The 18383-nt window shown below is 35.0% G+C and overlaps 1 protein-coding gene across 6 annotated transcripts in view; it reads left to right on the forward strand.

Annotated features, from left to right (window-relative positions):
- LOC105202431 (zinc finger FYVE domain-containing protein 16) overlaps window positions 1-18383 on the forward strand; it is a 140821-nt gene that overhangs the window by 19434 nt on the left and 103004 nt on the right. For all 6 annotated transcript variants that reach the window (XR_005576085.1, XM_039456205.1, XM_039456208.1 and 3 more), the window contains exon 2: window positions 850-2826. Coding sequence is in view for 5 of the 6 variants with exons in the window: in XM_039456205.1 (XP_039312139.1) it covers window positions 850-2826 (1977 nt within the window). In the remaining variant the exon portion in view is untranslated. The remainder of the gene's footprint in view (window positions 1-849; window positions 2827-18383) is intronic.

The raw sequence follows: 18383 nt of genomic DNA on the forward strand, positions 1-18383 counted from the left end.
CGTAATCAACCACGAAAACCTTTAAATAGCAAATTTCAAGCAAATCCAGTTGATTTTGATAGCTGATATTAATTTAGTTCTTCTTAAGTTGCTCGTCAGACCACTGTGCGACGGCAGTAAAAAGTGTTGCTTTGCTCTGTGAACCAAAATTTTAATTATTAACAATTATTCAAGTTAGAAATCCTGTCATCTCGGCAATGTATACGACCATGATGCACCTCACGTGGTCATATGAATACGGCTAACCAATGTATGCTATAGCGCCACTCTGTGTAAAAAATTTGAAAGAGAATTTCTGAGGACGATTTTCTTACATGAAAATTTTAAGACCTTAGACTTTGCATTGCGATATCTCGGCTTGTAGGGCACGGAGAGAAAAAAAATAATACTTTTATTATGTAATTTTTCCTAAGCTATTGTTTGAGACTACTCAGAACTTGATTGGTTTAGCTGTTATATGATAATCTCGTGTGTTTGAAAATTGCTGATTTGCATAAAAGAGTACGGTCTTTCTTCGCTACGCGTTTACTTGACGCAAGACACGATCGTGCCTCTTGAAAAAGTTTTAATAAAAAATGTTTTTTTCTATTTTTTTCTAACTTTTTTAAAGTAATTGAATAAGAAAGTATAAATAAGAATTAGAAACATGAGGAAAGAATTTAATATTAGAAATTTTTCATATTTTTTTCCTCGTTGTTTACGGAACTTTCAGAAAGTTTTTATCACATAATTACCTTTCAAATAAATATGTACGTGTGTTGAAAGCTATATTAAACAAATGTGTTATATATTAACTGTTTTGAACTAAATTTTAATTAATAATATAAAATTTTATTCAATTACTTGCAGATTGTGCAGAGCAAATAGCGTCAGTTTCAACTTCTACTATAGAAGCGTCAATCATGGAAAAACATAGTGAATCTGTGCCTCCAAAAATATACAACTTTAATCCTGAGAAAGGCGAAGTAGTATCATCTGTCGAAAAATACAGAGATATTCGACCGATGGATGTCGATACTAAATATTCGTTAGCTGAAAAAAATATAGTATTTATATCGGACAGCAAAGAGTCTATAAATAATTTCTATGTGCACGATCGTATCAATAATATTGCGACTGGACGGAAATCATGTGTTCATTCTTATGATTCCGATCAAGTATCCTCAGTAACGTGCAGTGACATATCACAAAATCACTCGGTGCAGAAACAGCAGAATGCGAGTAGCGATTCGAAAGACGGCGATAGATACGATAAAAAGTTAAATCAATCGAATTTGAAGCCTAGTATCAGTAATGTGTTTAATAGTTTAAACGAATATATTAATGCTCCCACTGGAAGCTTAAACTACGTCGAACCTATGATAGATGAAGCGAATGATTTGTCCATAAAGTCCACACATGACATGATAGAGAAAGATTTAAAATCGAACAGGGATACGGCAATTAATGAACATTTAATCTCAATTAGTAAGAACACTTTGGATCACAAAAGTATAGTACCAGTGGAACTGAATGCATTTGTCAAAGTTGAAACTAGTAATAAACAAGATAATATAATGCAGAATACTATGTTTCATCATTCTACACCGATACAGTCTGAAGAAAATAATAGCAATGCGTTAATTTCTACATCAGATACGTCCATTTCGAGACACAATGATGTTACAATAGATACAAAACTGTCTAGTAATAAGGATGATATAGATAAAAAGGTCATGGTTAATGATGTGCTTAAAGAAAGTTCTGATAATACCATTAGCAAACAGAAGCAGTTGGACATAGATAGTCGAGATTCTATCAATAAATATACATTTGTTGATAATAAAGAGAAAATTGCAGAAAGTATCGCAAAGTTGGATAAGAATATAACGAGCAGTGAAAATCATGACAAAACTACAGAGATAGCTAAAAGCGGCGTCTTCTCTAATATACATATGACACAGATAATTGATACCGGTGATGATTTTTCTGAGGAGGAATTAAACTTGTATTTGATAGCGTTAGAGAAAGAAGCGAAATCTAAGGAGAAAAGTATACTTTCGGATAATACTTGGTTGCCACAATCCTACGATGACCTGCGAAGTGATAAAGAAAAGAGTGCGAGTCTTTGTCAACGAGATAAAGAGGATGTTAACGAAGCACCTATATTCGAAAAAATTATGATAGGCGAAATTCCGAAAATATCGCAAGAGGAATTTCAGGAAAAAACGAAAAAGTTTCCTGTAATTGTTTACAATACGGATATGTGTACTAAAAATATAATTGATGCAAAATGTAATAACGTGGTAAAAGCTGATTTAAGTGAAAAAAGTAAGCAACTGAGAGATATGCAACATAATAAATTAGATAAAATGATAAAAGACAATCATGTGATTGAAGTAATTGATCAAGATGTTGCAATGCAGCAGAATACTTTACAAGCTGTATCTAATATTGCTGTTCAAGAGAAATCCACGTCAAAACTTGAAAACATTGGAGAACAGTTGTGTAGTAACCATGTAGTGCAGAAATACAGCAATTCTAGTACAGACACTTTACAGGATAATAACAGCAGTATTTTATTACATTTATCAGAAAACAAAGAAGATTGCGATAAGAAAGTATACTCCAAAGATATTACTGAGAATAACAAAAATGTTTTTGTAGTGCATACTGAGACTGATATGCATGACAACGAGAAAATCTCCAAAATGGAAACTGTATCGAAAATTGATACTTCCATGGTCTCTTATGCAAAGGAAAATGATCAGGAAGCCGAAAAACCGACGCGTCCTCAAACGTTGGATATTGTATTGACGCATGATAAAAATGATTCCCATACGTTTGGTATGTTGCTTTAACGTTTTATTTTATAACTTTTATCGTTATCCAAGTTGTTTTAGATTTTATTAACGATTAAAGGAATATTCTCACTTTTGAAAGTGCGACTATCCTTCTAATTTTTTGATATTTTAATAATTTGGACTGAGAGAGAGAGAGAGAGAGAGAGAGAGAGAATGAGAATAAGCGGTATTAACGAAATTATATGAAAAGAAAGAAAAGAGAAGAAATAAGAGAGAAAGATAGAGAAAGAAATAGTTAGAAGACTTACGACGGAAGAGGATTTCGCAGTTTGCGTATGTGTGTAATGAGCATTTTTAGTTTTAAGTTAGTTATAAGATAGTTTGTAAGATTTAGGTTAACAAGGAAATGGCAAAAATTGCGAAATGTCAAATGAAATGAGTTATAGCTTATTCGAAAGGCGAGATCAAGTATACTAAAGGTACATTAAAAGGATTAGCGTGAATGAGTTTCTAAAAAAGTTGTAATTAAAGTTTAACATTTGGATATTTATTTGTTAAGTACTAGAATCTTGAATCAGTAACTAAGAAAGTGGCACAGCTGAAGAGACTAAGTGCTTGCATTACATTTTGTCTTCTATGGTCGAACCAGGTTCGAATCCTTGGAGTATAAATTTTTTTAAATTTTTATTATTATATTATACAATTTGATTATTTTTATTATTGTTTTTTTAAGTAAAAATGTACTTATTTTTATTGTTTTTTAAGTAAAAATGTACTTATACAAGGTGTAACTAAAAAAACATATATGGACTACACCACGAGATACAGGGTAAGAATCCAAGTTGAAAAGTCCTGAATCATTTTTTGATCTGAGCATTCTGTTCGTATTAAAGTTTGCTCTACTCTCCCGCAATTACATTAAAGTAGCTGCTACTCCCGTTCCTGCTTTCCAGACGGACGCTGTAGACGGACGCTAATTTGCAAACTTTACTATCATATAATTACAAATAGAATGCTCAAAAAATGACTCTGAACTTTTCAACTTGGAGTCTTGTCCTATATCTCGTGATATACTCCGTATGTTTTTTAAGTAACCCTATATAATAATAAGACTAAAAAATATGTTTCTTTACAAAATTATTTATTGTAAAATTTGTACCTTGTCATGCAATGTTGTAGGTAGAAATGTTTTTGTGAAAAATAAATAATTTATCAAATGTTTGTGATATACCGATTTATGTTTTATTTTGATATACATTATACAGCAATGTGCGAATTTTACAATAAATAATTTTATAAATAAATAAAAATTTGTTTGTGCTATTAGAAGTAAGTATATTATTTTTGTTTAAAAGAATAATAAAAATACTTGTAAAATATAACAGTAAAAAACTTAAAAACTAGATGTTTCGGAGATTCGAACCTGGTCCCATTATGGAGGGAAAAATGTAATGCAAGTACTTACAAGCAAACCTACCTTTGCATGACTCGCCGATTTCATTAAAACTTTGTTCATTTGTAGAGTAGGCAAAAATAATAGACACGTATATTTTTATTGACAATGGTTAACATTAAAGGGGTGAAATCGATTCCTAAAGTTGAAGTTATTAGGGAATCATTATGGTGTTTCACATAAAAATAATGTACCGATCAACACGAAATAATTACAAAATGTTTTTTATGTCAGATAGTAAAGTTTACATGTCCGACTTTCTGTGCATCTTTGTTACGAGGGGTAAAACATCTCCCAGAAAGGTTTATTTTTGTAGCTTTTTGAATACAATTGAAGAAATTATTCTTTGATTTTAATGAAACAAAAACCAAATTAGTCAGACATGTAAACTTTACTATCTAACACAAAAAACATTTTGTAATAATTTTGTGTTGATCGGCACATTATTTTTATGTGAAACACCATGATAATTGTCTAATACTAATTTGGGGAGCGATTTCACCTCTCTAATGTTGAGCATTGCCGATAAAAAAAATACGTGCCTATTTTTGCCTACTTAGTAGTAGTAGTAGTAGTAAGGTACTTTATTCCTTGCGGAGTACATTGCGGACTTCCGCTCCGCTTACATAGTTTCAATATTTTTATTCCTCGCATCCTTTACAACGCACGAGAGAGAGAAAGAGAGAGAGAAAAATCACTCATCCATTCATATCTCCACACTCATTCTCTGGACCTCCGTTTCCGCAGCTTCCTTCCACACTTTTCTCTCTTCCTTCCACACTCTCATTCATACCCAGCCACCTTCCTCCCTCCCTTATCTCCAGTTTTTTTATCCAAACCTCTCCCTCCCTCTTCTCACCTAAAACCTCTCCTACCATCTCCTGCCATCTCTTTTCCGTTCCCCAATCCGTGCATTCCTCCCATATATGTTCCCACGTTTTCTCTCCCCATCCACATATCCTACACTTTCTTTTCTCTTTCTCTTCCCAGTATCTACCTCCTCTCATACCGTCTCCTAACCTAAACCTAAACCTCGCAATCCTTTTCTATTTTTCCTTTTTCTAATCCCTCTTCAAGTACTCCGGTACTCTCTTTCCCCTTACTCTGTTATACCATCTGTTGAACCTCGAGCTCCTAATTTCTTCCCACCTTTTCTCTTCCTGCCGCCTTCTCTCTCTTGCTTCCACCTTTTTCCCCTTTAACCCTCCTTCTTCTCTCAACTTTTCTATTTCCTTGATATTCCAGCTCTTTTCTTCATAGAAACTTCTTCTTTTTTCCTACCATTTTTCCATCACCTTTCCCTCTTTCGCTCTACCTCTTATTTCCTCTCAACACAACCTTGCCAACTCCCCCCTCCTCCTCCCAGTTTTTTTTCATAACTCCATGTCCTCATTCCTGCACTTCTCCTTAATTTTTCTCTCTGCATCTCCTCCCTTACCATGTACCCCGGTGTGTACCTTCCCACACCTATTACTTATTTCAAATACCTGTCCTGTATCCTCTCTATCCCTTCCTTTTTTTTCCACCCCCAAATTTCTGCCCCATAGCTAACCACCGTCTATACCAACCTATCAAATAACCACATTCTTCTAGCCCAGTCTTTTCCGAATTTTCTCTTCCCTATTCCCCATACTTCTCTCATCACCACCGCTCCTTTTTCGACTCTCTTCTCTATATGTTCTTACTGTCCCCCATTTGCCATCATCATGTAGCCCAGATATTTATACTATTTCACTTTCTCTATTTCATTTCTTTTCCATTTCCATATTATCTTTTTCTGTCTCCCCCCCCTCTTCTACACCTCATCACTTTTGTTTTCTCTACATTTACCTCTAATCTTTTCTGTTCTACATATCCTTCTAATGTTTTTATTAACCCTTTTATCCCTGCTTCATCCTCTGCCACCACTGCCACATCATCCGCATACGCCAGGGAATAGATTTTTCTTCCCTTCATCTTTACTCCCCCCATCGCCCTTTTTCAATTCCTTATCCAAATCCGTTAGCAGTAGTGTGAACATGCATGGGCTTAACGGACATCCCTGTCTCACTCTTCTACTTGTCCAAAAGTTTCTCTTTTCCCTTTCCCCCACCCTTACTCTACTTATTGTCTCCTCCAAAACTTCCTCACACCTCACCACCAGACTCTTTCTCACTTCCTTCCTCCTCATTGTCAGTACCAGTATCTCCTTATCCACCGAGTCAAACGCTGCTTTCATATCCACAAACATAACTACTATTTTGCCTTTTATTTCCGCTATTTTCTTATTTATTAAATAATTTAACACGTATATGTGGTCTACCGTTTCTATCTCTCTCTTAAACCCCGTTTGACTCGGTGGTAATATCCCTTTATTTTCCAATTCTTCCCTCAATCTCTCCACCAAAACTGCCGCGTACACTTTATACGCCGTTTGCGTAAGCGTAACCCCCCTATAGTCTTCTACCTTTTCCTCCTCTCCCTTTTTTACTATCGGTACCACTATCCCTTCTCTCCAATCTTACGGCCATCCCTCTCCCTTCCACACTCTATAACGTATCTCCCACCTCCCTTCTCTTATTTCTTTTCCCCCATATTTCGATACTTCATTCATAATCCTATCCCCTCCTAACCCTTTTCTTCCTTTAATCTTACTATCCCCCTACCAATTTCCTCTCTACTAATCTCTTTTTCCTCCTCTACCCCTCTCCTTATTACCTCCCCTTTTATTCTCCACTCCACTCCTCTCAGCACTCCTCTAAAGTGTTTTTCCTACCCCCCCATTTCAATCTCTTTCCTGACTCTCTTTCTCTTCCTCCTTTCTTTATTCACTATCTTCCACACATCCTTTTTGGATCTTATTCCTTCTATTTCCCTCTCCCATCTTTTTCTCTTTTTTTTCTTCTTTTTTTCAAAATGTTTCCTGTACCTCCTCATTTCTTTATATTTTTTCCCTTTTTTCCCTCTCTTCCTCCACCATTTTAGTTCTTCCATAACCTCTCTTTTCCTATCTCTACATTCTTCATCCCACCATCCTCTCTGTTCCTTCTTCTCTTCCTTCTCTACTCTCTCTAATGCCACTTCTACTTTTCTCTTCATTTTCCTCCAAACCTCCCCTGTCCCCTCACCATCACTATCTCTCTTCCCAAGGTATTTCTCAAATTTCTTTTTTCCCTTCTTCGTCCAAACCTTCTTCCTCTTCTTTTCCTTTTCCCGGTCCTCTTTTCCCTCCGCCCTTCTCCCTCCACCCATATTGTTATCGGCTGATGATCGGAGTCTAACCAATCTTCCACCTTCATCTTTTCCACCTTCCTTCTTGTTTTCTTATTTCCGATCACGTAATCTATTACGGTCCCTCCTTTCCCTCCTGTATACGTCCATTTTCCCTCCTCATCCCCTTTTACGCTTCCATTCAATATTGATCATCCTAATTCTCCTATATAACCACATAGCTTCTTTCCCTCTCTATTCACCTTTTCATCCTTTGAGCTCCTCTTTCCCTGTTCTACCCTTCCCTCTTCATCTTCACCTATTCTTCCCCCTTCTTTCCCCGTCCTAGCATTGAAATTCCCCCTTATTAACACCCTCACCCCTTCCTCTATATCCTCCATCCACTCTCTCAGCTTTCCCATTTTTTCCTCCAAATCTCTATTTACACTCCTATTAGCCTCCACCACTCTCCCCCTAAATTTACTTTTACTGCTTGTAATCCCTCCTTTTTTCTTTCCTTATCATCGTTTTCTCTTCCTATCCCTTCCCTTATCCCCACAATCATTCCTCCCATTGTCCTCTTTTTCTTACTCTTCCTTGCCGCTTCTTGCACTTCCTACACGTATCCTTTTGGCAGCCATTTTCAACTTTTTCTTATCCCTTCTGTAACCAAGTCTCACTCAGGAACATCCCATTCTTTTAGTCTCTCCCTGAAATCCTTTTCTTTGTTTTCCATTTCTGTCACATTCCAAGAGTCTATTTTATACTTTTTGCCATCTTCTTTTTTCTTATTCCTCCTCTTTTTCCTATGCTTCTCATTTTCTATATTTCCTTCTATTTCCCCCTCTCCCTCTCCTTCCGTCCACCACCTTACTAAAAATCCTCTTTCTCTTTTTCCACCCCTCTACCCTTCTCCATCCCTCCCTTCCATTCTCTTACTTCTTTTCTGTGCCATTCCTTTAACTTATCCTTAATCTCATCCCATATCCATAATTTCTTCTCAATCCATATTTTTATATATCCCACTCTTACTTTTCTACCTTCTCTCTTTATCCTTTCCGTTTCCTTCTTTATCCACCACTTTATTCTTCTCTTCTTTTCTGTCAGATCATTCACTATCCACTCCCTTCTTTCCCTCAGCTTCGCTTTTTCTTTCATTACTTCAATTTTCTCCCCTACACTCGCTAATCTTACCCATACCATTTTTTTTCGTTCCTTATCTTTCTTCCCCTTCGGTCTGGCTTCCGTCGCGGCTGCAGCACTCAAACTGCCTTGGTTAAACTGACGGATGATGTTAGGCAGGCGGTCGACCTTAGAGGAGTAACTCTTCTTATCCTGTTTGACTTTTCTAAGGCCTTCGACTCCGTCAGTCATGATTTATTCCTGCGTAAACTCTCGCATTTCTATATCTCTCCACCGGTCATCCGCTGGTTTGAATCTTACCTTTCCGGCAGAAGTCAACGCGTTCGTGGACGCGACGGTTTCTCATCTTGGTTCTCTATCCGGGTCGGCGTCCCTCAGGGCTCTGTTCTCGCTCCCCTACTCTTTGCTCTCTACATCAATGACTCACGATCCGTTATCCGCCACAGTCGACATATTCTTTACGCTGACGATCTGCAAATCTATGTCGACTTTCCTCCTGCAGACCTTGAGCACGCACTTGATAGGATCAGGGAGGACATCTCTGCGGTTGAGCGGTGGGTGCGCGTCAACTGTCTTACATTAAATGCCAAGAAAACCGTGGCTACTCTCTTGCGCAGCGCCCGCTATGTTAACATCCGCACGAATAACGAGATAGTCCTTGAACTCAATAATACTCCTATTAAAGTCACTGACCGGGTGATCAATTTTGGCCTGACCTTTACCAGCTCGCTCAACTGGAATGAACATGTTAAATCCGTATCCCAGCGTTTGAACGGCGTCCTCTGGCGTCATAAATATTTCAGGCACTGTCTCTCGCGCCCCCTGCGCGTTCGTCTTGTGTCCTCTCTGATCTTCCCCTTCTTCGACTACTGCGCGGCTGTCCTGACCGACCTCACTGGGCAGCTTTGTCTCAAACTCAGGCGATTGCTGAACGCTTGCGTACGATTCATCTTTGACCTTCGCTGGGACGATCATGTCTCCCCCTATTATATCCAGCTTGGCTGGCTGCAAGCGGACGATAGATGATCTTACCTCGGATGCTTCATCTACTTTATTATCCGTAGTGACACTCCGTCTTACCTGGCCTCCAAGCTTTCCTCCTGCTCTAGACCCAGAGCCACCTCTAGAGCTTCCCCATTGGACCTGGCCATTCCTTCATATCGCACCTCCACTTATCAACGATCCTTCGCTGTGGCTGCGCTCACATTCTGGAACTCACTCCCGGTCTCCATTCGCAACGCCGAGACCATCCACACCTTTAGACGCGGTCTCCTCCTTTTTCTGCGGCAGCGCAGTGCTTCTTCGTCCCTGGCCTAGCGGGACGCGCACTTTTTCTCACGCTTATTATTATTTAGCATTATCTGTACTATATTTAGCGTTATCCGTATTTTTTCTCTTTCTCTTGCGCTACATATTTGATCATTCTTATTCTTAGTTCTTTTTATTCCTTGCGTTAATTCTATTTACTCATGTTATGCGTTATACTCACTCTCCGTTATTTGTATTTGCACTATCTGAGTTTTTCCTTTTTTTTCCTTTTTCGTTTTTCTTGCGTTATTTTTATTTTTCTTTTTTTTTTTTAAATCCTACTCTGATATTGCGGCTCTAATTGCTTACCTGCGTTATTGTTATGTTATATTTATTCTATTCTATGTTATTTTCTACCCACGCTTGAGATTTGCCTGTCTCTTATCTTACGTTTATACTTCGCTGTTTCAATTTAGCTTCTATCTTGTCACTAGGCTATTTTGTTTTTAGTTTGTAAGAGCTTTGTTCTTTTCTTTTTGCTGCTCACCTGTGTCCTTAGAGGGCTTGCCCTAGGGCTAATAAAACGCACATTCATTCATTCATTCATTCCCTATACTTTTTATTCCTTCCACTCTCGCTGTCGCCCCCGTCGCCCCACTATCTTTTCTATCTCTTTTCTTAACTCTTCTATCTTTTTCTCCTTTGCTTTCACTCCTTTTACGATTATATTTCTCTTCCTCTCTTCCCCTTTCATCTTTTCCCCCTCTAACTCTATTCTCTTCATCTTTTCTTCTAATTCTTTCATCTCTCCCTTTCTCCTTTTCTCCATCTGCTTTACCTTTTCTTCTTCTTTCCTTTCCTCATCCCCTTCCTCTTTCTCCTCCTTCCCTTTACCTTTCTCGATCTCTTCCACTCTTTTCTCTAAACTGTCTAATCTTTTCCTCATATCTTCCACCATTCCCTCATCTCTGCTTTCCCCTCTTTCACCTCTCTTAATTCCGCTTTAATTTTCTTAAAACCCTCCTTTACCTCCCTTAATATCTTACTCAACCCCCCTTCTTCTTGCTTTTCCGGCTGTTTTTCCGGCTGCTTTTTTAGCTGTTTTTCCGGCGATCTCAATACCTTTATACTTTTCTTAAAGATATCTGCCTGTAATGCATCTATCTCCTTTCTTTTTCTCCTCTCTTAAACGCATCTATCAGCGACAGACTATATACTCTATCCCTCATTCCTTCTGCTTTACTCGGTCTTCCCACCTTCCTCTTCTCCTCCCCTTTCCCCTCCTCTACTTCCTTTTCTCTCTTCTTCTTTCCTCCTTTCCTTCCTCCATCTCGTCTTTCTTCTAACCTGCCAACTTTCTCTATTTAAGAGTTTATTTACTTGCAGTCGGGTTGTAAATGAAAAAAGAAAAAGAAAAATTTCTTTTCTTTTTAAATTAAGTAATCTATTTTTTGTAGAAAATATTTACTAGAAAATATGACTCTTTATATTTAAGATGATCACACTTTTACATTAAGAAAACAATTTAATCAAGTTTAATAATATTTTTAGCTTATTTTTACAATTATTATATAGATGTAGCAAATGTAAAAATATAAAACCATATATTAAGATATTATATCGGTTACTCAAACGTTACTCCAATTCAAAATTTCTCGCAACTGCACTTACTCTCTCCTGCTATGCTTCTACCGCCCGATGTCGCTACCCTCCCTCTTTTCTGCTTTCTCTGTACACTCTAAACCTGCTCTCCCGTCTAACCTCCAAATCCCGTCCAAACCCTATTATCACTCCTATCTCACTATTCCCTTACTCCGGCCCTTTACCCTTATTCACCTTCCACCACCAGCCCCTTCCCTTTTCCTTCACCTCCTCGCACTCCACCACGTCTCACCTTATCCTCTAATACCTGCTTATCAATCGCACTCTCCACACACACACGTCAATCACTTTCGCTACCGGAAACGGAAGTCTATTTTTGCCTACTTAACAAATGTACAAAGTTTTAATGAAATCGATGAGTCACACAAAGGTAGGTTTACTTATTAGTTTTCTCCGCCATGCCGCTTTCTTAGTTACAATCAAGATACTTAATATAAAAGTGTCTCAATGTTAAGCTTTAATTACACCTTTTTCAGAAATTGAAGGTTATTCACGATAACTCTTTTATACTTTTAACAGGGGAAAGTGGGGTAAGTTGGACCTATTTGCAGTTTTTATTTTTTATAAAGCGCAAATAAAGTTCTTAAAACTGAAGGTGCCGTTGAAAAAATAATTTAATTTTTTTAATTTTTTCTTTAGACCATTTTGATGTATTTCTGACTTATGTTGAACTATAATGGAAAATGTAAAAGCGCTTTTTCCAGTGCGATTTGAAACCACTGGTTTCCTAGTCCAAACACTCAGACACTTCTATTTTTACCTACTGTTAGATAGAATTTTCAAAGATTTACAAGGATTTAATATATTTTTTTTAGTATCGAATAAAAACGAGTAATTTGACAGTCAAAAGTAAAAATTTGATTAAAAAAAAAAAAAATTTTGACAATTTATAATTAGACGTTTTGTAATCATGTTATAATATCGTTGTTATATAATTAGAATTGAAATTAATAAAATTTAATTATTCCGAGTGTGATAATTCATAATATTTTACTAATTTAACATTTCTAGAACCAGATTTGATGGGCCGATTATCAGTGCTACAATCAGGTTGCAGGTTCGATGTAAAAGTTTGATTTGAACACGAGTTTTTTCGAAATTCAGAATAAATTTTACAATAAATCTCAGAAGTGATCACAAAACGCTTGATATTTTTGAATTTTATATTTTTTGATTATCTTAAATCAATACTTTTCAAAATTTTAACACCTTTTAAATAATGATTTACAAGGATTTTTTTTTTTTTTTTAATTTTTGCATAATAGCTGAAAATATATATTTGTGTTTGTTTTATGACTGTTATGATAGAGAACTATTAAAAGGATGTTATAGTGACCGAAGAACTTTCTCGACGTCGGCACTGTAGATTATTTTTCGAGGGAGACCAAGCTATCGCTCTTTGTCCAAGGCATAGATCTGTCTTTGTCGATTATTTTGCCATCTGCGAAAAGACCTATCAACTACAGTCACTGCTCTGCTTGCCATTGTTTAGGTGCGCTAAGCGAGATTTGTACACGTACAACTGTTTACCTATTAAACTTTTTTGTTAAGTTTTTGACTGGAATGACACACAGTCAGTGTTGTTTGTTAGTTTTCTGAAGTCCGGGCTAGTTTTATTTTATACATACGAGCTACAGAACGTCAGTAAATAACAAAAGTTAACTTTGGTTGACAGATTTACAAACCGAAAATAAATAAATTTTTAACTTTTTGTTTGATTTTCTCGTAAAATTTACAAGCCCGGACTTTGTTTTGGTGCGTACTTTTATTCTGCAAAAGGATTTTGTGTTTTGTAGAGCCAATTTGACAATTAATGCATACACACGCACACATTTTCAAGCATACAAATCTTTCATATTAAGTATTTAAACATAAGTTTTTAGAACTCATTATTGTATTTTTGTGTAACCCGCATTCTAATTCTAAAGTCTCTGTGAGGTTAGCACTTTATTTTTCTGCATCGCAAGTTTTTATGCAAGTTCTATTTGCATCCACAATAATTCTAGAGTTTCTAATAGTTTTTAGTAATAGTTCTGTCAAAATAATAAAAAAATTATAATTTGAAAATATGAGGTGCCAATTTTCCATGGCATCTTAAGTTTCGAAAAATATTGATTTTTACTATGGAATTATATAGTTCTCGAAAAGTTCTAGAGTTTCCAATATGTTACAATAATAGTTCCGACTTATAAATTTTAATAATTTTTAACCCGCGCGCTGGCACCGCACTGCAAGAGCAAAGTATTCTTATTGTGAGTTCTGAACGAGTTCTAGATATTTTTCGATAGTTTTGGAATAATTATAAAGTTTTTTAAAGGTTAAGAGTTTAATTTTTAAATAAGTTTTGAATCTATGCGCTGACGACACCGCATCACAAGAGGAAAGTATCATCTTAATGAGAGTTTTGAATAACTTTTTTGCATTTTTCGATAGCTTTGCGATAGTTCTAAAACTTTTTATAGGTTTCGTCAAAAGTTCGCGCCTTTAAACATTTTTTAATAACACTAGCGTGCGAAATTTTGCGAATGTAATGAGATTAGGTGATTTTGATAAATTTTTGCGTGCTGAACGCAAATTTGTTGTCGGAATTTGGCTGTCACGTCACAATGTTGAGAAAAATGATAAAGAGGTAAAAAAAAGAAAATTTTGTTTTTATGGTATTGCAGCACCCATAACAAAATTTTTTTTTAATTTTGTTTGCGCCTTGTAAAAATACGAGGGCTATTTTTTAATTAATCTCCGATAACATTGTACAGAATTTCTAATTGCAATACAGACCTCATTCTTGCGCAATTAAGTTAGTAGCACTCTATTTACTCACCATTTGTCGGAATTCCATTGTTAGTGACAGTGAAGCAGCGAGCGTGTAAACGTGTCGACTACGATTGAGTCTCCCGCCAAGTGCGAAGTGCGTTCTGTTATTTGCTTTTTGCAGGTCGAAGGGAATAATGCAGCTGAAATTCATCGAAGAATATGTCGGGTGAGCGATGGTTTCAGTTGCCACAGATTTTCTTCCCCTGCCCGCTTCGTCGCGTCGTGAATGTCGGCACGACCTTTGTTATCGTACACACGATACACTCTTTTAGTACGGTGGCAGCGCGCGGGATTAAAAATTGCTTAAAAACAGCCAGTGAAACTTAGACCGAAAGATTTAGAAAGCTTTAGAATTATCGCAGAGCTATCAAAAAATGCCAAGAAGTTGACCAGCACTTGCAATAAGGTGGTACTTCACTCTTATGGTGCGGTGCCAGTACGTGAATTTAAAAATTATTTAAAAATGTTTAAAGGCCGAAACTCTTAACGAAACCTATAGAAAGCCTTAGAACCGTTGCAGAACTATAGAAAAATGCTTAGAATTCGTCCGGAATTCTTATTAATATAGTATTTTACTCTTCTGGTGCGGTGTCATCACACGGGATTAAAAATTATTTAAAAACAAATAGAGTTTGAAAATCAGAACGAAACCTATAAAAAGTTTTAGAATTATAGCGTAACTCAAAAAATGCCAAGAAGACATCTGGAACTCTCATTAATATGATGTTTTATTCTTGTAATGTGGTGCCAGCGCATAGGTTCGAAAATTATTTAAAAAATTGTTAAAGGCCGGAACATTTAACAAAACTTATTGAAAGCTTTGAAACTATCGCAGAACTAGTAAAAAATGTTAAGAACTTGTTCAGAATTTACAATAGGATGATACTTTGCTCTTGTAATGCAGGAACACTAGAACTCTTCAAGAACTATAGAATTTCATCAAAAATCATTTTTTTTATAACTTAAGGTGCAGGCAATAAAATTAAAAATTTTGTAAAATTCTTTAATGATCAGAACTTATACCTATTCTGGAAATCTTCAAACACTTGAGAATTCTATAGCAAAAATAAAATTTTTTGAAACGTGAGGTGCCACGGAAAATTGACACCTCATACACTACTTAAAAAAAGGTGGGGGGGGGGAATACTTTTCAGACATTAAAAATTAGGTTATTTTTAAATGGCTATAACTTAGCGAAAAATCATCGTAGATAAAAAAATTTTGAAGCTTGAAGTTTGAACTTTAATGCTGTATCAATAGATTTTTAAAGTTCTTTTAACTTCCTTGTCTTATGCAATAAAGAAGCATACTTTTTGTTTCTTAAAATTTTGTATTTTTGACACTTTCCAGCTCGATAAACGAATTTTTTTTTTGAACAATTCAAGTAAAGCTTCATAAACTACAACATTTTGGCTACAAAATGCTTTTTTTTTTTAAATTTCTCTACGATGTTTTTTGACCGAGTTACGCAATTTTGAAGATAAATCTGTATTTTTTACAAATGATATCCGTACTTCGTGAAAAATTATTGTAGACAAAAAGTTAAAAAAGCATTTTAAAATTCGAAGTTTTAGTTTTAACATGCTATCAATAATTTTCAAAAATTTTATTAACTTTTTAGTGCTATGCTCCAAAAAAGATGCATTATTTTTTCCTTAGAATTACGTTTTTTTGCCTGTAGCTTAATAAAAAAATTTTTTTTCTACAAAAGCAATGCAAGTGCCATAAAGTATGACATTTTCTCTAAAATGCTTTTTTTTAAATTTTCCTACGATTTTTTTTGACCGAGTTACAAGACTTCGAAGAAACACATTTTTTACAGTACATTTGTAGAGAATATCACTTATTTTGTAGAGAAAATGTCATACTTATTGGCACTTGCACTGCATTTGTCGAGAAAAAATTTTTTTCTTGAGCTGAGATGTTAAAAATATGTAATTTTAAGGAAAAAACAGTGTATTTTTTTTGGGCATAGCACTGAAAAATTGAGAAAATTTTTGAAAATTATTAATAGCATGTTAAAGCTGAAATTTTGAGTTTTAAAATGCTTTTTAAATATTTTGTCTACGATGATTTTTCACGGAGTACAGGTATCATTTGTAAAAAATGCAGGTTTAGCTTCAAAGTTGCGTAACTCGGTCAAAAAAAATTGTTGGGAAATTTTAAAAAATTATTTTGTAGGCAAAATATTGTAATTTATGAAGTTTTACTTAAATTGTTAGAAAAAAATTTGTTTATCGAGCTGCAAAGTGTCAAAGATACAAAATTTTAAGGAACAAAACAAGGTGTGCTTCTTTATTGCATAAGACCAGGAAGTTAAAAAAACTTTAAAAATCTATTGATACAGTGTCAAAGTTGAAACGTCAAGCTTCAAAATGCTTTTTTATCTACGATGATTTTCCGCCGAGTTACAGCCGAGTTTGAAAATAGCCTAATTTTGGGTGTCCAGAAAGTATTCTCTCTCTCTTTTTAGTAATGTATTTTCAAGTTATAATTTTTTTGTTATTTTGATAGAATTATTACTGTAACATACTAATTATTCTTACAAATTCAGGCACGAAAGAGTGTTGATAAAACAAGTTTTTATTGTATTTTTTGTTTTTAAACCTTTAAAAAATATAAGAAATTATTATTATTATATATTGCTCTTTAAAACGTCCTTTGACGTTGTGCGATGCCTAGTCATCATTGGTTTTGGCTGTCCCACTCTCGTAAGTTTCTCACGCTTATCACCCTTCTAATGCCCTTTATCCAACTTCTTCTAGGTCAACTCCTTCGTCTTTTCTGTGGTACTCAATGTAGAAGGTGGTAGTCTGTTGTATAAGAAATTAATTTATTAAAATAATTCTATTTCCGCCGGCTCATACATTTATTTTAATCAAGTGTTTTAATTAAAATGAGGTATGAGTTTATAATTTGTTAGGCAAAAATTTTTTCTAGATAAAAAATTAGAAGGTCTCAAAATTTATCTTAATCAATTCTTCGCCAGTAAGAAATCTTTTGGAGCAAGGACATCATGCTATTTGGAAAGAAGGGTCAAAATAATTGAACAAAGTATACATATTTATTTCAATAAAGTTGTTCTTTGACTAAAATGTTTCATAGAAGATTTGAAATAAATTTTCCGATCTACCTAATACAGTATGTTTTAGCAAAATTTGGACAAAACAAACAATTTATTAAAACACTTGTTTATTATTAAAAACTTGAATTTACAATTTTTTTTGTATTTTACTTAAGAGATCTTTTCTGAATTGTATTATTCAATATAACCCACTTTCAATGTGATGACTGTCTCGATCCTTTGTCCCAAACGCGAGCACGCTTTCTTCAACTGCTTGTCCAAATTCGCGAATGTTGCCTCAAAGTAATCTGGAATAAGGCACTATAGAGGTGAGTATTCTCATCCGCCATTTTGGTTCCAGCTAAATATATAGGTAGTACGATATAACATGATAACATGATGTGTATGTACTTTACCAAATTTGGAATTTACATTGTAAATTTGGTAAAGTTAGAAGTTATATTATTATTTTATAAATTCATGTCTGAAATGCATTTAGATTATTCGAAAGTTGCAACTTTGTTATTACGTCCTAAAAAACATATCAAGTCAAGAGAATGTATAAGAATTACTTTATTTTGATATTATGAAAGTCAAAACATTAATTTTTGATTACAAAATTTATCACTTTAAGATACTTTAATTCTTTGCGTTACTTTTTTTTTTTTTTTAGTGAATATATAATTGTATGAAATTTGGTATCCGGAGGTTTTTGGGGTCGCTGAGTACGATTCCGGTGTGAAAAATACAAAATTTAAAATGGCGGATTCGAAATGGCGGACAAAACTATCAAAATCAACTGGATTCGCTTGAAATTTGCTATTAAGGGGTTTTTGAGGTTGTTGGTTACAAATTTGAGATCAAAAGTTTAAAGAGAACAAAATTTTAAATGGCTGATTTATTATGGCGGACGGAATTTTCAAAATTAATTGAATTTCCTTGAAAATGGCAAAGGGATTTTTGGTATCGCAAATTACATATCTGGAGCTAAAAATATGAAATCTACAATCGAGGAGCTAGGTGGATA

Source organism: Solenopsis invicta, chromosome 12 (assembly GCF_016802725.1).
Source record: "Solenopsis invicta isolate M01_SB chromosome 12, UNIL_Sinv_3.0, whole genome shotgun sequence".
In the NCBI taxonomy this organism is placed as follows: Eukaryota; Metazoa; Arthropoda; class Insecta; order Hymenoptera; family Formicidae; genus Solenopsis; species Solenopsis invicta.